At 65.8% G+C, this 23,092-nt stretch overlaps 1 protein-coding gene across 3 annotated transcripts in view; it reads left to right on the top strand.

Moving 5' to 3' along the window:
- The window catches only part of KMT2D (lysine methyltransferase 2D), a 45,767-nt gene that overhangs the window by 5,497 nt on the left and 17,178 nt on the right, over window positions 1-23,092 (top strand). For 2 of the 3 annotated variants that reach the window (XM_089774766.1, XM_075901976.2), the window contains exons 2-32: window positions 1,700-1,778; window positions 2,557-2,674; window positions 3,089-3,309; window positions 3,706-3,815; window positions 4,300-4,462; window positions 4,924-5,089; window positions 5,825-5,939; window positions 6,653-6,813; window positions 7,048-7,184; window positions 7,696-7,803; window positions 8,028-8,944; window positions 9,376-9,489; window positions 10,105-10,215; window positions 11,623-11,727; window positions 12,037-12,218; window positions 12,407-12,571; window positions 13,266-13,375; window positions 13,492-13,539; window positions 13,994-14,209; window positions 15,130-15,273; window positions 15,452-15,568; window positions 15,811-15,935; window positions 16,136-16,325; window positions 16,538-16,618; window positions 17,396-17,500; window positions 18,518-18,682; window positions 19,142-19,226; window positions 19,829-20,073; window positions 20,480-20,553; window positions 20,644-20,694; window positions 20,923-22,692. In XM_089774766.1, coding sequence (XP_089630892.1) covers window positions 1,730-1,778; window positions 2,557-2,674; window positions 3,089-3,309; window positions 3,706-3,815; window positions 4,300-4,462; window positions 4,924-5,089; window positions 5,825-5,939; window positions 6,653-6,813; window positions 7,048-7,184; window positions 7,696-7,803; window positions 8,028-8,944; window positions 9,376-9,489; window positions 10,105-10,215; window positions 11,623-11,727; window positions 12,037-12,218; window positions 12,407-12,571; window positions 13,266-13,375; window positions 13,492-13,539; window positions 13,994-14,209; window positions 15,130-15,273; window positions 15,452-15,568; window positions 15,811-15,935; window positions 16,136-16,325; window positions 16,538-16,618; window positions 17,396-17,500; window positions 18,518-18,682; window positions 19,142-19,226; window positions 19,829-20,073; window positions 20,480-20,553; window positions 20,644-20,694; window positions 20,923-22,692 — 6,468 coding nt within the window. In that variant the 5' untranslated portion in view covers window positions 1,700-1,729. The remainder of the gene's footprint in view (window positions 1-1,699; window positions 1,779-2,556; window positions 2,675-3,088; window positions 3,310-3,705; window positions 3,816-4,299; window positions 4,463-4,923; window positions 5,090-5,824; window positions 5,940-6,652; window positions 6,814-7,047; window positions 7,185-7,695; window positions 7,804-8,027; window positions 8,945-9,375; window positions 9,490-10,104; window positions 10,216-11,622; window positions 11,728-12,036; window positions 12,219-12,406; window positions 12,572-13,265; window positions 13,376-13,491; window positions 13,540-13,993; window positions 14,210-15,129; window positions 15,274-15,451; window positions 15,569-15,810; window positions 15,936-16,135; window positions 16,326-16,537; window positions 16,619-17,395; window positions 17,501-18,517; window positions 18,683-19,141; window positions 19,227-19,828; window positions 20,074-20,479; window positions 20,554-20,643; window positions 20,695-20,922; window positions 22,693-23,092) is intronic. The other variant, XM_089774767.1, reaches the window with a different exon arrangement.

Below are 23,092 nucleotides of genomic sequence, written 5' to 3'. Positions count from 1 at the left end.
CTGGTTTTTAAACTGGCTCCCCTCATGGACCAGCTCCCACCTGGCACTCCACACTGCTGCTTCTGATACGGAGGCAGCTGCACAGAGGGGCAGGAGGCTCCTTGGGAGTGGGGCTGGAGGGCACCGACTGCTGGCTCCACTGCCGGGGACTATAGAATAGTCACGTAACCAATAAGAATTCATGAGGTTAATCGACTATTCAATTAACCGATATTTAATATCCTTACTGCTAATAATGCCTGTGGCCCTCCCAGCATCAGATGCCTGCTCCCACCCCCCAGTCCCTGCCCAATCCCCTTCTAGAAGTTACCAAATGAAAATAATACCTGGTTTAAAACAAACAAAATCAAGTACTCCTTCCTGCAATGCATTGTCAACCAGTGGAACTCCTTGCCAGAGGAAGTTGTGAAGGCCAGGACTTTAACAGGGTTCAGAAAAGAGCTAGATAAGTTTAAATAAATAAATTAATGGAGATTGCCTATCCCCTAGAACTGGAAGGGACCTTGAAGGTCATTGAGTCCAGTCCCCTGCCTTCACAGCAGGACTAAGTCCCATTCCTGACACATTTTGCCCCCAATCCCTAAATGGCCTCTGCAAGGATTGAACTCACAACCCTGGGTTTAGCAGGCCAATGCTCAAACCACTGAGCTATGCCGCCCCCCGTATGGAGACTAAATAAGTCCATCAATGGCTATTATCTGGGATGGTGTCCCTAGCCTCTGTTTGTCAGAAGCTGGGAATGGGTCCCAGGGGAGGGATCGCTTGACGGGTCCTAGTTCTGTTCACTCCCTCTGGGGGAGGCATGGTAGATGGGGCTTTGTAGGTGGGTGCGAAGATGGGGTCTCTGCCCCCAAGGACTTAGCAGGGGGAGTGTTAGAGGAATGTGTGGAGTGGATGCGCAAGGAGGCGGGGTGGGGGCACATGGCTGGATGCTGAAGCCCTCCTTTCCCTTCCCTCTCCTGAGTCCCACATTGAAACATAGGACTGGTAGGGACCTCAAGAGGTCAACTAGTCCAGTCCCCTGCCAAGGGGGGCTGTCCTAACGGGTCACTAACCTGCTGGTGCCAGATGTGCTGCACCGAGGTGGAAGTGGCTTGACCAAGCACCCTTCACCCTGTCACTCGTTTGCAATAGTGCAACCCTGCGACCCCCCCCCCAGCCAGTGCAGATAGGCCTTGGGGTTTGCACATGCTTGTGAGCAGACACTAGGGTGGGGAGGACGTGGGGGGCAGGAGGGTTGGCTAGAGGCAGTCGGGCTGTGAGGCTGGTTTCTGTGACATGCTCCCTTGCCTATAGGGAGCTGGGCTGAGACCTAAAAGGGTTACAAGGAAGAGGGAACAAGTTGCCGGGGGGGTGGTGGAATCTCCATCGCTGGAGATAGTTAAGAGCAGGCTGGACAGACACCTACCAGGGATGATCTAGATGGTGCTTGGTCCTGCTGTGGGGGCAGGGACTGGACTCGATGACCTCTCGAGATCCCTTCCGGCTCTAGTGTTCTATGATTCTGCCCCACTCAAACAGCTGCTGCGACTGTCCCTCGGGCAGGCGGCTCCGTCTCGCAGCACCGGGTCTGTGCCACCCGCCGAGCGCCCGGCGTGCTGATGGGAGGAGGGTGGGACTAGTCCAGAGTCCGGGGCAGGCACGGTGGGCCAGGCCGTGACGAGTTAATGAGCTGACATGTCCCTTCCTCGCCGGGCAGGTCTCTCTGGGAGGGACGGCAGGAGACGGGATGGATGATCGGAAACCGCCCAACCAGGCCAAAGACTGTGAGGTGCCAGGTGAGTCTGAGGCAGTGAATGGAGCCAGACAGGGCATCGTTGGGGGCACCCATTGCAGCTGTGCTGGAGGCTGGTGGCTGCCCCAAGCCGGTGCCAGGGGCTGCATATGGCCTGACAGGAGTGCACTGGGCAAAGGGTTCGCCTTCTGGGGTCTCGTTGAGTTTGGGGGCACATGTCCCCACTTCCTTCCCACAGGAACAGCCAAGGGAGCCACATTTGACCTGGGGTTTCGGGGCTTTGTTACATGGGAATTGCCAGGTCTTATGCGGTCCCAGCTTACCTGACACACCTTCCCCTAAAGAGTCGGGTCAAGAGGTTAGAGCCCGGACTCCTGGGTTCTAGTCTCACTGGCAGTGCCTCAGTTTCTCCATCCGAGCAATGGGTCTGAAGTTAGCCCAGCCCTGTCTCCAGGGGGCAGCGGTGAGCTGTGGGTGAAGAGCCTGGAGGGGCTGATGGAGGAACAATCCATGGCGTGTTGGAGACATGGCTGGTGAAGCAGGCAGCCCGCTAGGCATTACCCAGTCCTGATAGGGGCTCTGTGGGGCTGGGCTGTGTCCCGGGGGCTGCCTGGGCTGCCAGAGAGCGGTGGGGTGTGGTTACAGGGATTCCCCAACGGAGGGACAAGCCCCAGGAGCCCTGAAGGCACGAGGGCTGCAGCTGGTGCCTGTGCTGAGCCACGGCCCGGCTGGTGGCAGGGGCTGTCCTGTGCTGGCAGCGGGGGGTGATCGGTGTAGCAGTGGGGGGCACCGTTGCTGATGGGGCAGCTCTCCCGTTGCAGCCGACGGGGGCACGAGTTCAGAAGAGCGGGGCGGCGCGGAAGGAGACCCCCTGAAGCCCCCGGAAGGGGTCCCTGCTGCCCAGGAACCAGAAGCCAAGGAGCTGCCCCAGGCCTGCAGGTGCAAGCGGTTGGGGGATGGGACGCTCGTGATGCTGGGCGGGGCAGAGCCAGGGGTTGGGTGCTGTGATTTGGGGCAGGGGCTGGATGTGGGAAGTGGATCGTCCCACTTTGGGTATGGGGGGGAGGGTACCACAGACAGGTCCAGCCTGGAGTTCAGGCCTCCGATCCCCTGTTTTGTAGGGAAGCCAAATGGATCTGTCCCGTTGGTGCTGGGACCCCAAAGCTCCGGGGGATGCTGGGACACCTCTGCCCCCGGGTGCAGGGGGACATGAAAGGAGCCCCCTGGCCTGTGCTTATTTGCTTTGGGGCCATGAGGGACAGGGGAGAGGGGAGTGTTCTGGAGGGGGAGGGGCATGTGTTTCTGGGGCCCCCTCCCCAGGCCCCACTGACTCTGCTCTCGTCTCCGCCCCAGCGCCCCGCCCAGGCGCTGCTGCGCCTTCTGCAACTGCGGCGAGCGGAGCCTGCATGGGCAGCGGGAGCTGCGGCGCTTCGAGCCGGCGCCCGACTGGGCCGAGCTTCCCTCCGGGCCGCCGGACGGGAGGGGCCCCGGTGAAGCCCAGGCCCCTGGGGACGACCTGTCCCTGATCGGCTTCTCGGAGCGGGTGTCGCCAGGAGAGCTCTTCGAGCCAACAGGTGAGCAGCGCGGGGTGAGCGTCTTCCTGCCTCGTGCACTGCAGCCCCTGCCCTAGGCTCTGCTGGTGTCCCCAGTAGCCCTCCCCAGCCACCTCTCTCCCATGCCGTCCCTGCCCTAGGCTCCCCACCTCCGGCTCTGTGGAGCCTCTGTTATCCTGCCCCCCATGCTGCTCCAGCCCTAGGCTCCCTCACCCCCTCGTTCTGCCAGTGCTCCCCCATCCTGGGGACACGGGTGCAAAGGCTGCTGTGAAGCTCAGGCATCTCTTTTCGGACGCTCTGTGCCCCTTGGGGCATCCCAAGACGTGTCTGTGGAGGTCACTCTGCCTGCCAGGCAGAATTCTGGAAGGGGGACTCCTCCCTGAGCATGCCCCATTAACCCCTTGCCTCCCCTTACAGGGCACTGCTGGGCCCACCACTGGTGCGCGGCCTGGTCGGTGGGGGTGCAGCCGCAGACTGGATCCGGGCCGAGTGACGTGGGCAAAGCTGTTTTCTCAGGGATCTCGCAGGTGAGGGGGCTGCAGATGGGAAGGGGGGAGAGCCTGTGGGCCCCCTGGCATTGGGAGAGAGGTGACCGCTTGGGCTGTGCTCATGTTGGGTGTCTGGCTGAGCAGGGTCAACCTGGCGTCCTCCCCCCCCTCCCCCGAGGAGAGACCTCTGAGGCGGGTTAGGGGCTTGGCACGACTCCTGGACAGACGCCCCCCAGGTGTTTGCGGTCACCTCCCTGATTATGCACAGCCAAGAGCTTCTCCTTCACTTCCTGGCCCAATCTGTCAGGCTGTGAATTTGTCCTGAGCCAGCTGCCGTGCCCCACCCCAGAGGGGGCTGCATCTCAGAGGAATCGTTGCCTCATGTGGCTTCATAGCTGTTAAGCAGCTGCTGCACCCCACCCCAGAGGCGGCTGCATATCAGGGCTGGTGGGTTCCCCGGCTGCGACAGTGGCTGTCCGTCCGTCTGCATCACTAATCGGGGGGGGGTCCTTGCTGCTTTCAGAAATGTGAACACTGTCAGAGGATGGGTGCTACCATTCAGTGCCACTCGGAGGGCTGTCCGCGGCACTACCACTTCCCGTGCGCAGCTGCCAGTGGCTCCTTCCAGTCCATGAAAACCCTCCGGCTCCTATGCCCGGAGCACGTGGCTGAGGCGGTGCAGATGGGTAGGTGCCACGGGGGTCTCTGAGCAGTGGGTGCCGTGAAGCACGAGGAAGGGCGGGGACGGGCTGCCTGGGGGCTGGTGGTGGTTGGGTGTGGATAAAGTGCACCTTAAGGGACCATGGGGAGTAGGGTCTAGTGGCTAGAGTGGGAGGGGCTGGGGCCAGGAGTCTAGGTTTTCTCCCAGCTCTGGGAAGGGAGTGGGGTTTAGTGGTAAGAGGGGGGGACTCTGAATCAGGAATCCTGGATTTGATCCCCGACACAGAGAGGAGTGGGGTTTAGTGGTTAGAGTAGGTGGGGGGAGGGGCAGGGAACCAGACTCCTGGGGGCTTTTCCTGGATCTAGCAGTGCTGTGCCGGTAGAGCTGGGGGACCGGGTGGATTTCGCTGTGAGATCCTGGAGGAGAGCTCTGGGTGGTGGGGCAGCAGGAGGACTGGTTTCCCTGACTCCCTGCCCTCACCCCCAGAGGACTCGCGATGCATGGTGTGCGACGGGCCTGGGGACTTGCGCGACCTGCTCTTCTGCACCAGCTGCGGGCTGCACTACCACGGCACCTGCCTGGACATCACCATCACGCCCCGCAAGCGCTCCGGCTGGCAGTGTCCCGAGTGCAAAGTCTGCCAAACATGCAGGTAGGTGGCCCTGTGTGACCTGCACTGGCCTGCCCAGTCTGGGGAGTGGGGGCTGGGATGGGCTCTCTCCCCAGCTCTGGGAGGGGAGTGGAGTCTAGTGGTTAGAGCGGGGTGGGGCAGGACTCCTGGGTTCTCTCCCCAGATCTGGGAGGGGAGTGGAGTCTAGTGGTTAGAGTGGGATGGGGCAGGACTCCTGGGTTCTCTCCCCAGCTCTGGGAGGGGAGTGGAGTCTAGTGGTTAGAGCGGGATGGGGCAGGACTCCTGGGTATTCTCCCCAGCTCTGGGAGGGGAGTGGAATCTAGTGGTTAGAGCGGGGTGGGGCAGGACTCCTGGGTTCTCTCCCCAGCTCTGGGAGGGGAGTGGAGTCTAGTGGTTAGAGCGGGATGGGGCAGGACTCCTGGGTATTCTCCCCAGCTCTGGGTGGGGAGTGGAGTCTAGTGGTTAGAGCGGGGTGGGGCAGGACTCCTGGGTTCTCTCCCCAGCTCTGGGAGGGGACTGGGGTCTTGTGGGATAGAGTGTGTGTGTGCAGTGAGGGGGAGCAGGACTGGGAGTTCGGGCCCCTTGGTTTTCTCCTCAGTTGTGCTGCTTTGTCCTTGGGTGCCTCCATGTCTCTGGACCTGCTGGGAAGGTGCCCATGCCACGCCAGCCCTCTCCACAGGCTGTGGGTCTCGGGGGGGAGGCCGGGATGGTGCTGAGGGGCCTGGGGCTGGTCTGACGGCAGCCTGTTCCCCGCAGACAGCCCGGCGCGGACTCCATGATGCTGGTGTGCGAGGCCTGCGACAAGGGCTACCACACGTTCTGCTTGAAGCCGGCCATCGAGAGCCTTCCCACCGACTCCTGGAAGTGCAAGGTGGGCTCCACACCCACCCTGCCAGGTCGTCCCACAGAGCTGGGCCTGCTCGGCTTCACCCCATGCCAGCGTCCCAGCTGGAGTCTCTAGGGGAAGGGACAGGGACGTGTCCCCCCCGTCTTTCCCACGCCTAATCGAGGGGGGAAGAAATCCCTGCACAGCACCAACCCTGAGCTAGCCAGTCGCCCATCCCTGCACTGGGGCCAGGTCAGAGCCGGGACCTGTAAGGCAGGGGTGGGCAAAAGGGCCTCCACGGGCTGGCTGTGGCCCACCAAGCTTGTTGAGCCAGCCCGCGGAGGCCCTGCTGCTCGCCTGCCACCAGGCTGTTTAGGGCCGGGGGACGTGCATGAAGTTTCCTCCCAGGAGCGCAGGGAGCTTAGAAGCACCATGAGCTCCTGGCAGGGCAGGAGACTTCACGTGCTCCCCCACCCCCAGACTATCCTGGCCCCGCCCCTTCCGCTTGCGGCCCCGCCCCTTCCGGTGTGGCCCCAGGGCCACTTCCAAAATTTCTGAAGCGGCCCCTGGGAAAAAATTCTTGGCCAGTCCCTGACCCTTGCAGCCAGGGTATAGCCAGGGCCCATAGAGAGGAAAGGCCCCGTTCTCCACCCTGCTGAGCCAGCCAGTCCCCCCCGCTCCAGGGCCAGTGTCCCCTACGGGAAAGGTCGTGTGCCCCCCGTGCGGGCTGGCTCCCCCTGACTCGCTTCTCCCTCCAGAGCTGCCGGGTGTGCTCTGACTGCGGCTCGCGGCCCGCGGCGCTCGACCCCGGGTGCCACTGGTACGAGAACTACTCGGTGTGCGAGGGATGCCAACGCCAGCGGCAGCGGAGCACGGCTGGGGGCACCGATGCTGCCCGGTGCTGCCACAGCTGCCAGACGTGAGTTGCTCCTGGGTGCAGGAGGGTCAGGGCCCGGCCTGCCCAGTGCCACAGCTGCCGGGGAGGGGAGGTGGGTGTTGGAAGCGCTGGGGCTCAGGGAGTTTTCCAGCTGCTGCCCTGGTTTGGGAGCCCGGAGAGAGGGCTGGATCCCTCCTCCCCAGTCCTCACAGCATCGCTGGCAGGGTCGGGGGCTCTCAGACACGCCTCACGTGGCTCATTCTCTACCCCCCCCAGGCTCATCCCCCCGGATGGCAGTGACACGGCAGGGGGTCCCACGTGCGTGGCTTGCCAAGCGCAACAGAAACATCCGCAGCCGGATGGGGCCGTGCCCCAGGAGGAGAGGCCCTTGGAGAGCGAAGCCAAACCATTAGGTGAGCGTCTGCCCCTCCCTGTGCTGGCCCCACAGCAGTGGGGATGCCCTGGCCTCGGCCTGGGCCTGTCAGAATTACCCCTGGGTGCCAGGAGTCTCTGGCTTCCTCTTCGCCACCAGCTGGGAGGAAGGAGCCCCGTGATGAGAGGCAAGGCATGATCCTCAGCCAATCCTTCCCCTCGGGCCTCAGTTTCTTCCCATTATAAGCAGGGGTTGTGTTTGCCTCTGTCTAGGTAGCTCTACCCCCCCGCCCCCACCCTGGGAGTGGCTGATGCTTGGGAGAGCCCGGGGAGGTGGGCAGGTGGGGTGTGGCGTTGAGGGACCCCCAGGCTGAGCCTGGCCCCTGTGGGAGGGGGTGGGGACTGGTGCTGCCTAGCAGGAGGCACTAGGTGGCGCTGCTCGGCCTGCAGTGGCCGGGCCCTGCGCTCGGGCCTGCTGATCCAGGGAGTGGGTGAGGTGGGGGGGAGGGGGGGCCGCCTCCTGCTCCCCCAACCAGACTCCCTGCCCCGCAGGTCCCACCCCAAAGGGAGAGGAGACCGAGGAGGCGCCTGCCAAGGACGAGGTGACGGAGCTGACACCCCTCGAGACGGCCCCTGAACCACCAGCCCCGCCCCCTGCCGGTGAGGGGGTGCCCCACGGATGTCCCGGGGGGGGAGGGTCTGTGGATTCTGACATTGTCTTGGGGGGGAGGGGGCAGTGGGCTGAGGCTGCCCCAGAGCATTCTGGGAATCAGGCCCTTCCCTTGGGAGGCTTTCAGCCACCCAGTGAAGTGGGGTGCGTGGGGGGGAGGTCCTGGGGAATCCGAGCGCCCCGAAAGTGACGCCCTCCTTGTTTCTCTCCCCAGACCCCGCTGCTGCGTCGCCCGCCTGCCCGGAGGAGCTGCCGCCAGGTGCCAAAGAGGAACCAGCCCCGGAGCAGCCAGCCGGACCCCCTGCCATCACCGCTACCCCGCTGGAGCCCGCGGGCAGCCCCCAGGCCCCCATGGAGAAGGAGTCTGCTGCTGCCTCCCCACCCCGGACAGAGACACCCCCCACAGCCCCTCCGGAGGCCAAGGAAGCCATGGAGTGCGGGGAGGAGGAGGAGGCAATGGAGACAGCAGGCGGCGAGGAGGGGTGCCCGGCCAGCCCTGTGGAGATGGACACTCTGCCCAGCCCAGGCCCAGCCCAGGAGGAGGAGGCGGCAGTGACCGGGTTGGAGCCGGCGGGGGCCGAGGGGCGATGCTCTCCCCAGCTGAGCGAGGATGGGCTGGAGGAGAGCCGGGGGGCAGGAGACCCCGAGTCCAGCCAGACGCCGGTCAGCTTCTCCAGCGAGCCTAAAGGCTCCCCCATGCTGCTGGAGCCTGAGGAGCTGGGCCCAGCCACCCCGCTGGAAGCGTACGAGGCGGGCGGGAAGCTGCTGGAGCGTGGGGAGGAGGGGGGCCCCGAGCCCCCCGTCCTGCGGCCCCGCCCCACCCTCATCAAGTCGGACATTGTCAACGAGATCTCCAACCTGAGCCAGGGTGACACCAGCAGCAGCTTCCCCGGCTCGGAGCCGCTGCTGGGCTCTCCGGACCCCGAGGGCGGGGGCTCGCTCTCCATGGAGCTGGGCATGACCTCCACCGACATCAGCCTGCAGAGGGACGACGCCGGCTCCCTGCCCCACTGCACCGACTCGCTGGCCGAGACGGACGACTCGCTGCTCTTCGAGCCGGGCGCCGGAGCCAAGGGCGAGGGCGAGAAGGGGCGGCGGCGCAGCTCCCCGGGGCGCTCCCGTGTCAAGCAGGTAACTGGGGGGTGGGCTGAGGGTGGCAGGGGCACCAGGCAGGGGGTCGTCTCTCGGCCTCCGCTGCCACTGGGCCTGGCTCTTAGGTCCAGATAAATCTCTCTGGCGCTGGGCGCTCCTGCCAGCCCAGCCAAGTTGTGGGGCAGGGAGGGGGCCCTGGCTCCATCCCGAGCCATGCTGGGGCCCTGCCCCCACCTCCCCCCGCCCAGCTGTCAGCGCCATCCCCAGGTGGCTGTTTTGTGGAGGTGTTAACGGGCAGTGGGGGGTGGGGTGTAGGGGAAATAGGGGCAGCCCCTGGCGGTCTCCCCGCGGCATGGGGGGATGCTGTGCCATCTCCTGGTGCCTCCCTGGGGGCTGCGCCGGCTGGAGCAGGTCCCGTGGCTCTGGGCTGCTTGGGCGTTGCGGTACCAGCCCCCTTCCCTTGGCCCTAGGGTCGCAGCAGCAGCTTCCCAGGGAGGAGGCGCCCCCGAGGCGGGACCCAGGGGGGCCGGGGCCGGGGCCGAGCTCGGCTGAAGTCAACCACCTCATCCATTGAGACCCTCGCGGTAAGGCTGGGCCGGGGGGAGGTGGCTGCATCCCAGAGTTGCCCCCCCCACCGGCCCTTGGGAGCCGCTGCTGTGGGGCCTCCCACTCCCCTGGGTGGGATCTGTGGGGGCCCAGCCCTCTCCCGGTGTCAGGAGCATTGGGGTTGATGAGCGACCCCCTGGGGGTAAATCGGGAGCTGGGCCCTTCTGATTGGCTCCAACGACCCCCCCGCCCCCCCAGTGGCCCACACTCCGGGTAGTTTCTCTACCTTGGGTAGTCGTGGGATGGGTTGCGGGGGGTCCAGAGGCGAGCACTGACTCAGATCCCAGGCCAGGAAGAGAGGCCTCCGGGTGCTGGGTCTGACGAGCCCTGTGGTGGGTGGGGGGGTGGGGGGGCTGGCTGGGGTAAGAGGGGGTGCCTTGTAGGCTGGGGGGGGCTGCAGCGCAGGTATGGGCCCATTGTGCTGCTCTGCTTCCCTGCCCCAGTGTGTAAGCCACCCCCCCACCCTGCCTTCCAGGGAGGACCTAGTGCTCTCGGCTCTGCTCAGCCAGCTGGATTGGCACTGAGCGGCGTCCCCGGGGTGCCTGGCTCGGGGGGGTGACATGTTCTCACCCCGTCCTCTCCTGCTCCCCCAGCTGGCAGATATCGATAGCTCCCCCAGCAAGGACGATGATGATGATGAGGACGACACCATGCAGAACACCGTGGTGCTCTTCTCCAACACGGACAAGTTTGTCCTCATGCAGGTGGAGCAGCCGGGCCTCGGGCTCTGGACGGGGAGGGGAGGGGAGCAGCCCGGGTGGGGGAGGAGAGAAGCGGAGCCAGGTTCTGGGCTCGGCCGGAGGGGGATGGGAGGAGCCGGGTTCCGCGTTTGGCCAGAGGGGTGAAGGGGGAAGGAGCCAGGTTCTGGGCTCGGCCGGAGGGGGAGGGGAGGAGCCGGGTTCTGGGCTCGGCTGGGAGGGAGGGGAGGAGCCGGGTTCTGGGCTCAGCCGGGAAGGGAGGGGAGGAGTCGGGTTCTATGCTCGGCTGGGGGGGAGGGGAGGAGCCGGGTTCTGGGCTCAGCCGGGAAGGGAGGGGAGGAGCTGGGTTCTAGGCTCAGCTGGGGGGGAGGGGAGGAGCCGGGTTCTGGGCTCGGCTGGGGGGAGCCGGGTTCTGGGCTTAGCCGGGAAGAGAGGGGAGGAGCTGGGTTCTGGGCTCAGCCAGGAAGGGAGGGGAGGAGCCGGGTTCTAGGCTCGGCTGGGGGGAGGGGAGGAGCCGGGTTCTGGGCTCAGCCGGGAAGGGAGGGGAGGAGCCGGGTTCTGGGCTCGGCTCGGGGGGAGCCGGGTTCTGGGCTTAGCTGGGAAGAGAGGGGAGGAGCTGGGTTCTGGGCTCAGCCGGGAAGGGAGGGGAGGAGCCGGGTTCTGGGCTCGGCTCGGGGGGAGCCGGGTTCTGGGCTCAGCCGGGAAGAGAGGGGAGGAGCTGGGTTCTGGGCTCAGCCGGGAAGGGAGGGGAGGAGCTGGGGGAGGCTGGGGGGGGGGGAGGAGCCGGGTTCTGGGCTCGGCTGGGGGGAGCCGGGTTCTGGGCTTAGCCGGGAAGAGAGGGGAGGAGCTGGGTTCTGGGCTCAGCCAGGAAGGGAGGGGAGGAGCCGGGTTCTAGGCTCGGCTGGGGGGGAGGGGAGGAGCCGGGTTCTAGGCTCGGCTGGGGGGGAGGGGAGGAGCCGGGTTCTGGGCTCAGCCGGGAAGGGAGGGGAGGAGCCGGGTTCTGGGCTCGGCTCGGGGGGAGCCGGGTTCTGGGCTTAGCTGGGAAGAGAGGGGAGGAGCTGGGTTCTGGGCTCAGCCGGGAAGGGAGGGGAGGAGCCGGGTTCTGGGCTCGGCTCGGGGGGAGCCGGGTTCTGGGCTCAGCCGGGAAGAGAGGGGAGGAGCTGGGTTCTGGGCTCAGCCGGGAAGGGAGGGGAGGAGCCGGGTTCTGGGCTCGGCTTGGGGGGAGCCGGGTTCTGGGCTTAGCTGGGAAGAGAGGGGAGGAGCTGGTTCTGGGCTCAGCCGGGAAGGGAGGGGAGGAGCCGGGTTCTAGGCTCTTCTGGGCGGGAGAGGGGGAAGGAGCCAGGTTCTGAGTTTGGCCGGGGGGTGGGGCTGTGTGTATCTCCCCAGCCCCCCAACATCCGTCTCTCCCGGCAGGACATGTGTGTGGTGTGCGGCAGCTTTGGGCGCGGGGCAGAGGGGCATCTCCTGGCCTGCTCCCAGTGCTCCCAGTGCTACCACCCCTACTGCGTCAACAGCAAGGTAAGGCAGAGTGGGAGGTGCCAGATCCCGCAAGCTCCCCTGCACCCAGGTTCTCTGTCAGCTTCCATTTCACTTGGGCCTCCGTGCTGCTGGGCCCCTGCAGCGAGAGCCCTGCATGGGGCTGGGTTCCCAAGCGCGGGCCCCACAGGCGGCGTGCCTGGGCCTCTCTTCCCTCTCTGCCCCAGGAACCTGCTCTGAGCTGGGTGTGTCCTCTGTGCCATCGATCCTCCCCCTCCCCGTGCGGGGCCTGGCGGGGGCGTGTTCCCTCTTCCCTGCCCCTCACCGCGCCCGCCCCGCTGTGCCCCCCAGATCACCAAGGTGATGCTGCTGAAGGGCTGGCGCTGCGTGGAGTGCATCGTCTGCGAGGTGTGTGGGAAGGCCTCCGACCCCTCGCGCCTGCTGCTTTGTGACGACTGCGACATCAGCTACCACACCTACTGCCTGGACCCGCCGCTGCACACCGTGCCCAAGGGCGGCTGGAAGTGCAAGTGGTGAGAGCCGGGGCCCTGGCCAGACAGGAGCGGCGCCCCCAGTCGAGTGAAGGGGGGAGCTGCTGGGCAGCCGCAGTGCTGGGCAGTTGTGGGGCTCACAGAGGGCAGTGAGACCTGGGGGAGGGGTGGGGTGCGGCACGAGGGGGGCAGGGAGGGGCTGTGCCGGTGCTGACCCGTCTCTCTGGCAGGTGTGTGTGCTGCGTGCAGTGCGGGGCGGTCTCCCCCGGATTCCACTGCGAGTGGCAGAACAACTACACGCACTGCGCCCCCTGCGCCAGCCTCGTGGCCTGCCCCGTGTGCCGGGTGAAGTACGTGGAAGACGACCTGCTTATCCAGTGCAGGCACTGCGACCGGTGAGGCCCAGCCCCTTTTCTCCCCGCCGACACCCTGAGCTGGGGTTTGTCCCGGGAGTCCGGCCCCAGCCCCCTTCGTGCACTCTGGGCCTCAGCCCTGCAGCAGGTCCCTGGGTCTGGGAGCAGCCGCTAGGGATCCTGGGACAGCGTCCAGCGGAATATGCAAATGAGCGCCCCAGCTCTACTCGTCCCCACTCCTTGGGCCGATGGGTGAGATTCGGTGTCCGAGCCACGGAGACGCCCAGGGCAGCGTTAGGTTCCAGAGTCGACGGCCCTCCCGAGAGCCGGGTGGTTTGTGCCTCCGGGCGCGGTCGTTTCAGGCTGTCTGTGGACCCTGACTCGGGGTTCTGCCGGGCGGGGGGGCGCCACGTGTGCTGCGCTGGCGGGGGGGTCTGACCAGAGTTGCTTGTACTGAGCTGGAGCCTGCAGAGCTCCTGTTTGGGGCTGGCCCCTCCCCCAACGGGTCACAGGAAGGGATGAGATCAGCTGGTTCCTCGGTGCCCCCAGCACAGGGAGCTGGGAGGGATCCCGGGGCGCTCGGGATCCACGTGGGGGCACCCTGCCCTCCGGGAGCAGCACAGCTCTGCCGCCCCGGCCCGATCCAACGCCTCTGCCCGCCTGCATCAAAGGGCGTCCTGGAGCCGAGTGCGTCCCCGCGGTGCGCCCTGTCCGCTACCTGACCCTCTTCCCCCAGGTGGCTCCATGCCCTGTGCAACAATCTCCTCACGGAGGAGGAGGTGGAGCAGGCGGCGGACGAGGGCTTCGACTGCAGCTCCTGCCAGCCCTACGTGGTCAAGCCAGTTGGTGCGTCCATGCCTCCCCTGCGCCGGGAGGCAGGTGCTGGGGCGGTGGGGAGGGGCTGGGCGGGGGGAGCGGTCCAGGAGCTCTGGGGACTTACCGCTGCCTGTTTCCCTCCCCAGTTCCGGTTGCCCCCCCGGAGATCATCCCGGTGAAGATGAAGGAGCCGGGTAAGCACGTGGGGGAGGCGACACTCGCTGCCCCATCGGCGTGGCAGGAGCCCCACACCCTAACCCCAAGGGGCTCTGGCTGAACCCGCCCTCAGCTCAGGGTGGGGTTTGGGGGAGGATCTGCCCTCTCCCAGCTGCCCAGCAGCCCCAAGTCCTGTCAATGCTTGGGATGGAAGGAACGAGCCAGGCTCACTGGGGCTGTCTCCTTCCTGACGCCCAGAGAAGAGTGATGCCTAATGGTTAGGGCAGGGAGCCAGGACTCTGGTTCCGTTCCTGGCTCCTGGGGATGGGGAGCGTTGTGGGATTTCCTCGCCTTGAATTGCACCCGGCCCCAGTGGGATCGGACTGGCCCAAGGTTCCTCAGAGCCGGGAATAGAACCCAGGCCCCCTGCGGCCTCACAGCGGAGAGCCTGCTTTCTGTAACGGCCGTCTGGCCCCGTTGCCTCCCCCGCAGAGCCCCAGTATTTCCGCTTCGAAGGCGTCTGGCTGACAGAGACGGGCATGGCCGTGCTGCGCAACCTGTCCATGTCCCCGCTGCACAAACGCAGGCAGCGCAAGAGCCGGCTGGGTCCCCTGAGTGGGGAGGGCGGCCTGGAGGGGGGCGACGGCCTGGGCACGGAGGAGAAGAAGGACGGGGATCTGGAAGGGGAGGACCCGCTGAAGGGTGAAGGTGCGCTCCCCTCCGCCTCCGGCCCGCGAGTGCGCGCGGCCCCCGTTCCCTGCCCCGGGGTGCTGCCCCCTGCCGCCTGATTGGTGGCACCCATGCGTTCCTGCAGTGCCCGGAAGGGCAGGTCTGTGCTCAGTGCCTGAGGTCATTGGCGCTGTGAGGGATGGGCACAGAGGAGGGAGCCTTTCGCGCAGGAGGGGCTGTGGGGTGGGAGGGAGGGTCTCGTGGGGACTGCTCCCTTTAAAGCAGGGGTGGGGAACCTTTTGTGGGTCGGGGGCCACTGACCCATAGAAAAATCAGTCGGGGGACGCACACAAGTGAGAAGCAAAAAGATAACCCCCCCGAACCCTCCCAGCTGTGGCCCCCGACTGAGGAGAGGGGCCCCACGTTCCCCTCCCCCACCAGAGCCGAGAGGGGCCTAGGCTAGTGGGTCTTGTTGCTCCAGCCCCGCGGGTGAGCAGCAGGGGGACTGGAGCACCTGCACGGACCCCCCTGTGCTGAAGGGAGCCCTGAGCTTTGGGGGCCGTGCCCAGGCAAGCCGGGGACACATCCAACCCATGGGCCTGAGGTCCCCCACCCCTGCTTTAAAGGTTGGCCCTTTGGCAGAGCTGCGTGGGGTGGGGGTGGAGGGAAGCTGGTTGCTGTGCCCAGCTGGGTGGCTGCTGGCTTTTGGGGGGCCCTGACAGGGTGGATGCACCAGAGAGAGGGGTACCCTGGGGGCCCCTCTGTCACTGACAGGCAGAACCAGCTCCTCCAGGGTCGGTGGTGTGGGGAGAAGGGGCTTGCAATGTGTGGGGCCGGGTGTGGGTTGGGGGGGTGGAGTTCAGGGGGTCTGGATTGTCCGTTGACTTTTTCCCTCTGCCGTAGTGGGGCTGAGGGTTGTGGGGGGTGTCCTGCTCTAACGTGTCCCCTCCGGTGCACAGTGGGCGTAGAGCACATGGAGTGTGAGATCAAGCTGGAAGCTGCCGCCAGCCCGGACCGGGATGGGGGCGCCGACGTGGACTCGGGGAAAGGCCTGGAGGATTTGGAGGAATGCAAGAAGAGGAAGCGGAAGCCCTACCGCCCTGGTGAGTGCTCCTGCGCCTGCTCGCGAATCAGCTGGGCCCCTCTGGGCCTCCGCCACTGAGCCGTCCAGACGGATCCAGCCCATCAGAGCGGGAAGCGAGGGGTGCTGGTTCCGGCAGCCTGGTTCTGTGGGGCGAAGCCTCCCCTGTAACTCCTCTCGCTCTGCTCTGCCTCCCACAGGTATCGGGGGGTTCATGGTGCGGCAGCGCAAGTCCCATACCCGCCCGAAGAAGGGCTCAGTGGCGCTGGTGGAGGCGTGTCGCGAGGTGCTGAGCGCCGAGGGGCACCCGGAGGACGGTAGGAGCCGTGTGTGCCCAGGCAGTGCCTGGCTCTTTGGCATTAACCTCTGTGTTGCGGCTGGGACAGAGCACAACCCTTCCCCCCTTAGCTCTGGGACTCTTGTGCAGGGAGGTGGGGCTGCACCATTGCTTGTGTGGGGGAGGCAATGGAGGCTTGGCTCGTTTCAGGAAGGCCCCAGGTCTCTGGGCTCTTCTGCTCCCCCCCAGGAGGGCAGAAGTAACAGCAGCTGCTGTTCACAGGTCCACCAGCAGAAATCCCCGTGGAAGGCGCGATGGAGCAGGGTGCCACGGAGGGGGACGAGAAGAAGAAACGCCGAGGCAGGAAGAAGAGCAAGTTGGAGGATATGTTCCCAGCCTACCTCCAGGTAAGCCAGGCTGTGGCGGGGACAGGGCTGTGTCCCAGCTGCTGGGGGCCGAGGGGTATGGGATGATGGGGGAGTTTTGGACAGAGAGCTGCGGAGGGGGCCTGGCTCCTCGCAGGGTGGGTGTCCTCCATTTGTTAACTCTGGCACGTGTCCCCCGTCTCCTCCCGCCCCCTTCTGTCCCCTCCCCACTCCTTCGGCAGGAAGCTTTCTTCGGGAAGGCACTCATGGACCTGAGCCGGAAGGCCCTGCTGGCTGCAGGGGGTGTGGGAGATGGAGCAGCTTGCCCGCCCTTTGGCCAGGGGGCTCCCAGACCCAGGGTGGACCCTGGTGTGCCTGGCGCACTGCAGAAGGCACCTGGAGAAGGGAAGGAGACTCCCACTCATCCGAAAGGTAAAGGATCTATAGAGATGCCCTTGGCTTCTGGGTGGAGGTTGGCAAGGTGCATGGCTTGTTGTTGGGATTTGGCCTGGTGGGGAGGGGTCTGAGGGGCTGGGCACGGGCACCTGGATTGTATGGGATGGGTGGTGCCAGGAGGCTGGGATTGGTGTCCGGGAGGGAGGTGCCATGGGCTGGCTCGATGTTCCCCTCCGTTGACTCCACAGGGGACGACAGCATGGACAGCAGCACCCTGGGCGCCCAAGAGGAGGACCTGAAAGGGGCAGAGGCAAAGGCTGAGGACCCAGGTGAGCGCCTTCTGCTGGGCTGGCCCACAGAGTTCTCCTGGCCCCTGAGAGCTGAGGGGTGGGGTGGCATCCGGGGCTGCAGAGTGGCCCTGCGGGGCCGGGTTCTGCACTGTGGCAGGCTGGCACAGAGAGCTGGAGAGGCTATGCAAATGAAGTGGCCCTCTCCTTTGAATATGCATGTTCTCATTTGCATAAACGCAGCCAGCCTAGAGCGCCCCATCTTGTTGACCGGCTGCCCTGACCATTGAGATGCTGCCTAGAGTGTCCCCCCCCAGTAGTCCCGGCCATGGAGCTGTGCCACTCTAGCTACAACTCTATGGCACCTCTCTGGTTGGTCCTGGAGGATTTGGAGTCTCTATGGTTTGGAGTCCTAGAGTGAATCTTTGGAACCATAGAGCTGTGGCCTAGAACATCCCCTCAGTTCCTACAATTGCAGGGAAGGGCTCCTAGCCCCTGGGAGGATCAACCCACAGCCCTGCTGGGTGGGAGTGGGGGGGGTGCAGCCTGGTGGACTCACCCCACCAGGTGGGGGGGGTCACGACCCTACACACTTAGCCCTGCCGGCTGGGGATGGGGATCCTGGACAATGTTCCCTTTAATTTTTTCCATCCACGTGTGGAGTAAATGTTGTTTCGTGCACCGAGGCACGTGTGGACGTGCACCACCAGTAGAAACACAGGCTCCGCTGTGGGTGCTGTGCTAATCAGCTGGGCGGGTGCCTAAGCACTCAGTTTACAGGGAACACTGGTCATGGCCCTGTGTGCTTTGCTCTCCCAGGGGCAGAGGAGCCGAAAGGTTCTCCAGATCCCGGGGACACCGAGAAGCCGGCGACACCAGGCGAGGGTGCTCTTAGCTCCGACCTTGACAAGATCCCCACAGAAGGTCAGGCCACCTACTCCCCCTCGCACCTCCCTGCTTCCCATCCCTCAGCTCTGTGGTGACGCCAGCTGGGGCTGGTGAGAAGGGGGAAAAAGGGGAAAGTCGGGCCCCAATCTTGGGGAGACCTTAATGTCTGTCAGTGGGAGACGGTGGGGCCCCAGCAAACGTACTGGAGCCCAGAATGTGGCTTACCGGCCTGGTACCAGCTTCCCTGGAAGGTGCAGTGTCCTATTCGAAGGCAAGGGGGCTTGCCTGGGCCAGCTTCCCAAGCTAGAAGCTCCTAGGGATCAGAAGGCAAGTCAGATCCTGTGGCTCCCCTCTGCTGAAGCTCCTGGCTGTGTGGAGGGACCAGTCCCTGCAGCCATGGGCAGTGCATGAACCACCTGGCTTGGGGGAGTTTCACCCCCAGCCCTGCCCCTTCCACTTGAAACCTCCTCCCTTCCATGCCCCCTGGAATCCCAAATCGTTGTGCCCCTCCCCACACCCCCGCCATGGCCACCAGCCCCTGCCCCAGGCTTGCTAATGCTTGAAGCCCCCCAGCCCTGGAGCACCAGGAGGGAGAGCATGCAGCGATGCTACAGTCCCCCAGCCCCAGGTAGGCGGGTGGCGTGGCCCCAGCAGCTCAGCCAAAGTGGGAGCCTGGGGGAGCAAGTGTTGGTGGGGGCCATGCCTGACTGTCCGGGGCTCAGCCTCCCCTTCCTGCCGCCCATTCCTGCAGCTTGTCACACAGAGCAGCTGCCGAGCAAGCAGGGGATGGTGGTGACTCTGTTTTGTCCAGGTGCCTTTTCATCTGCTTGGAAAGGGCTCTGAGGGGATGGGGTTTAGTAGTTAGAGTAGGGAGGGATCCAGAGTCCCTGGCTGGCTTTGCCAGTTGCGTGCGGGGGGTGTCTCGCATCTTGCACCTCAGTTTTGCCCCGTAAGGTGGTGAGAATGGGATGGGGGTGGCTCTGCACACAGGAGGGCGGAAGGCCACCCAGCTCCCCAGCCCTGCGCTCACTGTGACCTTCCTCCTGCCCCCAGAGCTGCCCAAGATGGAGAGCAAAGACGTCCAGCAGCTCTTCAAGGACGTGCTGGGCTCTGCAGAGCGGGAGCAGCAGCTGAACTGTGTGACGGCTGGCCTGGAGGCCGGCATGGCAGGGCGAGACCCCAACCGGGCGCAGCTCTCTCAGCGGCCCTTCCTGCAAGGTCAGCTGTCTATCCTCTGCGTGGCGGGGGAGGCTGTGCTGCCTTTCAGGGCAGCTGGCTGCTAAATTGCACCCACCTCCCAAAGCCCCGTGAAAGGGGTGTCCTCCAGGGGTGCTGTCTGTTACTGCCCCGTCGCCAGCCCCTTGCTGTGCAGCCTGGTTTAAGCAGAGGCAGAGTCGCCTCGGGGCTGGAGCACAGCCCTGGGGGACCTGTTTCCTGCATGGAAGTGCCATGTCGCTGGGGGCAGGCCTCCCCTCCCGAACCTTAGCTTCCGCAACATGTGCAATAAAGAGGGTGGTACCGGGCGAGGAGAGGTAGGCATTTGGATTCTTCAGGGGCCAGGCAGCTGCCTGGCTTTGCTCTCCCTGGCCAGGGGCCTGTGGGAGGGGGGCTGGAGATGAGGGGGCTGGCTCTACTGCCTACTGCCAGCTTTGCCACATGTTTTGCCTTCCCTCCTAGGGAGTGTTTCTCTGGGCTCTCTCTCCTCCGCTGTCCCCATAGAGCCCTACTCGGGAGTCTGCCAGTCCCCGTTCCTCGATAACAGGTACGTTGGCGCCTGCCAGGCGGGTGGTGCTGATGCCCTCGGGAAGGACAGATCACGGCGTCCTCCAGGGCTTGGCGATGTGGGTCCTCCAGGGCATGGGGTGAATGTAGGTCCTCCAGGGCTTGGGGTGACTGTGGGTCCTCCAGGGCATGGGGTAAATGTGGGTCCTTCAGGGCTTGGGGCAAATGTGGGTCCTCCAGGGCTTGGGGAGAATGTGGGTCTCGGAGTTTGGGGCAAATGTGGATCCTCCAGGGCTTGGGGCGGATGTGGGTCTCGGAGCTGGGGACGAATGTGGGTCCTCCAGGGTTTGGGGCGGATGTGGGTCTCGGAGCTGGGGGCGAATGTGGGTCCTCCAGGGCTTGGGGCGGATGTGGGTCTCGGAGCTGGGGGCGAATGTGGGTCCTCCAGGGCTTGGGGCGGATGTGGGTCTCGGAGCTGGGGGCGAATGTGGGTCCTCCAGGGCTTGGGGCGGATGTGGGTCTCGGAGCTGGGGGCTGCTGCAGCTGCAGTCCAGGGGCTGGAATCCGTCCCGGCTGGCATGTGCCCTTGGCGTTGCCCACCGCCCCGGGTGACGCGAGCTGTGGGCTTTGCCCCCCGTGCAGGGAGAGAAGCGGCTTCTTCAGCCCAGACCACTGTGAGCCCGAGAGCCCCTGGGCCAGCAGCTCGGCCGCCACCACCCCCTCCACGCCCACCACCCCCACCACGGAGGGCGAGGGGGATGGGCTCTCCTACAACCAGCGGAGCCTCCAGCGCTGGGAGAAGGACGAGGAGCTGGGCGAGCTGTCCACCATCTCGCCCGTACTCTATGCCAACATGAACTTCCCCAGCCTGAAGCAGGATTACCCAGGTAGGCAGCTGCCTGTGCCCCCCCCGGGGGCGGGCGTGGTGCTAGCTGGGCATGGTGCGTGGGGTTCAACAACCAGCCTGTCGTGACCCCCTTGGCTGAGTGGAGGCTCTTACCCATAGTCCTCTCCGGCGTGAGGGCCTCGCGTGCTTTCTCCGGGGTGGAGGAGTCCTTACCCATAGTCCTCTTGGCATGACACGTTCAAGTTGGCTAAGGAGCAATTTACCCCTAGAGCTCTCCGCACTGGCTGCACGCAGCCCTTCATGCTGCGTCGTGGGGAACCCGGGCTGGGGGCACGTCTCTCCCGCTGCCCTGATGGAGACCCTGGACTGCAGGAAGCTCCGGCCGGAGGCTGCCGGGGCTGGCGACTGGGGGGCGATTGTAACGTGAATCTCTGTCCCCCTCCTAGACTGGTCCAGCCGCTGCAAACAGATCATGAAGCTCTGGAGAAAGGTCCCTCCCCCGGACAAAGCCCCCTACTTGGTGAGTCTGCTGGGCGGGCCTGCGGGGGGCGGTCCCGGGGCGACGGGGTGTCTCATGGCCCCTCTGAGCGTTGATCTGTGTTTTGTGCAGCAAAAGGCCAAAGATAACCGGGCGGCTCATCGCATCAACAAGGTGCAGAAGGTACGTGCGGGGGGGTGCGCCCAGGAGCCTTCTCTGCCCTCCTTCCCAAGGCCCGCCTGGCAGAGACCCACTGGGGGGGGGAATTGGAGTGGCTGGCCCCTTCTCCGACTCTGCCGGCCCCTCCCTTCCACAGCCCAAGGTAGGGGGGTGGGGGGCACTCTGACCTGACGCCCCCTGGGGCTCTGCACTGCAGAGAGGCACTGACCCTGTCCCGCGCTGTCTCTGCAGCAGGCCGAGAGCCAGATCAACAAGCAGACCAAAGGGGAGGTGCTGCGCAAGCCCGAGAGACCCTCGCTGCACCTGCGGATCCCGCCCCAGCAGGGGGCGCTGCCGGGCGCTGCGGGGCAGCCTGTCTACATGAGCAGCCCGCTGGCCCTGCCCGGCTCTGCCGACGGGTTCCTGAAGCCCCCGGCGGGCGCCGAAGCAGGGGCTGAGTCCGGCGAGCTCTTCCTCAAGCTTCCTGCCCAGCCCCCCGCCCAAGTGCCTTCGCACGACCCCTACAGCATGGCCCCCGCCTACCCGCTGGAGACGCGCTTCCCTTCGCCCCTGGGCCAGAGCCCCACGGCTGCAGCTGCCTTCCAGCCCTTTCCCAGCCAGCAGCAGCAGCTGCTGCCCGCCTCCCGGCCCGCCCTGGGCCCCCAGCCCCCAGAGTTCCACCCCACCTCCCCCGGGACCCCCCGGCACCAGCCCTCCACCCCAGACCCCTTCCTAAAACCTCGCTGCCTCAGTGGCTCTCTGGACAACCTGTCGGTGCCGGGCAGCCCGGGGGCCAGGCCCCCCGAGCCTCTGCTCTCGCCCCCTCCCTTTGGGGAGCAGAAGAGGAGCCTGGAGGCCGGGGGGCTGCAGGTGAAGAAGGAGGAAGGGGGCCTGGGAATGTGTTCTCCGAGCTACGTGGCCGCCATGGGCTACGCTGACTCCCCCTCCCAGCTCTCCGCCGCCGAGCTGAAGGCAGCCAACGTGTTCAAAGCCCCCCTCACCCCTCGGGTCTCTCAGCTAGAGCCTCAGAGCCCAGGGCTGGCGCACCCCCACCCCCAGTCCCTGGCCCCCTCGCCCCCCAGCCACCCCGACCTCTACAGGCAGTCGCCCTCCGTGTCCTGCTACTCGGACCCCTATTCCCAGCCCCCCCTGACGCCCCGGCCACAGCCTCCCGACAGCTGCTGCCCTCTCCCCCCCAGGTCCCTGCCCTCCGACCCCTTCACTCGCGTCCCCGCCAGCCCACAGTCCCAGTCCAGCTCCCAGTCCCCTCTCACCCCCCGGCCACTCTCCAACGAGGCTTGCTGCCAGTCGCCTGTCACCCCTCGCTTCCAGTCGCCTGACCCCTACTCCAGACCCCCCTCGCGCCCCCAGTCCCGGGACCCCTTTGCCCCTCTGCACAAGCCGCCCCGGCCCCAAATGCCCGACACCGGCTTCAAATCGATTCCGGTCCCCCACAATCCCCCAGCGGGAGGGGGCTTCCCCCCAGCCCAGCCTAGCGACCCTCATTCCAAGGGTCTGGGGAGCCAGCAGCCCCCCTTCGCTCGCTCCCCCGGAGCCAGCGTCTTCCCTGGCGCCCAGGCCCAAATGCGCTTCACCTTCCCCCCAGCTGTCTCGGAGCCCCTGAAGGGTTCCCCCTCCCACCAGCCCCACGGGATGAACAGCCATTTCGCCTCCGGCCAGCCCATGGGCAAGCCCCAAAGCGCCAGCTACGCCTCCTCACCCGGCTTCCACCAGGCCGGCAGCCCCCTGGGGCCTGGCAGCTGCCCTGCTGAGACCTACAGCCTCTCCCCCCTGCGGCCCCCCTCCGTGCTGCCGCAGCAGCCCCCTCACCCCCAGCAGCAGCAGCAGGACGGCTCCCTGGCCTACTTGCCCCGAGCTGGGATGGCGCCGCCAGCTGACAAGCGGGACGAGGTGGTGTCGGGGGTCTCTGCTGTCCCCAGCCGGGAGCTGCCCGAGCTGCCCATCAGCCAGGAAAGCACCCTCAGCAACATCAGCCAGTCGGAGCTGGAGAAGCAGAGGCAGGTGAGGACTCGGCTCTCTCCTGAGCCCCCGGGGGTGGCTTGGCGCGGGGCAAGAGCATAGACGGGCACATGGTGAATCGGAGGTGGGACTCCTGGCTCCCAGCCCCCCCACTCTAACCGCTGCACTCCACTGCCCTCCTGGAGCCAGGCACAGGGGGCGGAGGTGGGGGCCGATCCGAGGGACTCGGTAATGACTCCTAGAGGATACGAAGTAGCGCGGGAGCCAGGGACGTGGCTCTTTGCCCTCTAATCCCCTTGCATGGCCAGAGTTCCGTGGCAAGTTCCCTCTCCTGCTCTGTGCCTCAGTTTCCCCTCCCGATCTAGGCACACGTTCTCCAGGGAATGCTCTGTCCCCTCCCCTGTCCCTGGTGCTGTCCAGGGGCAGTCAGGGCCCTGCTGTA

This window comes from Pelodiscus sinensis, chromosome 31, assembly GCF_052426305.1.
Source record: "Pelodiscus sinensis isolate ZL-2025 chromosome 31, ASM5242630v1, whole genome shotgun sequence".
Classification (NCBI taxonomy): Eukaryota; Metazoa; Chordata; order Testudines; family Trionychidae; genus Pelodiscus; species Pelodiscus sinensis.
Note: the sequence above shows the minus strand (reverse complement) of the source record. Positions and strands in the feature narration are given on the sequence as shown.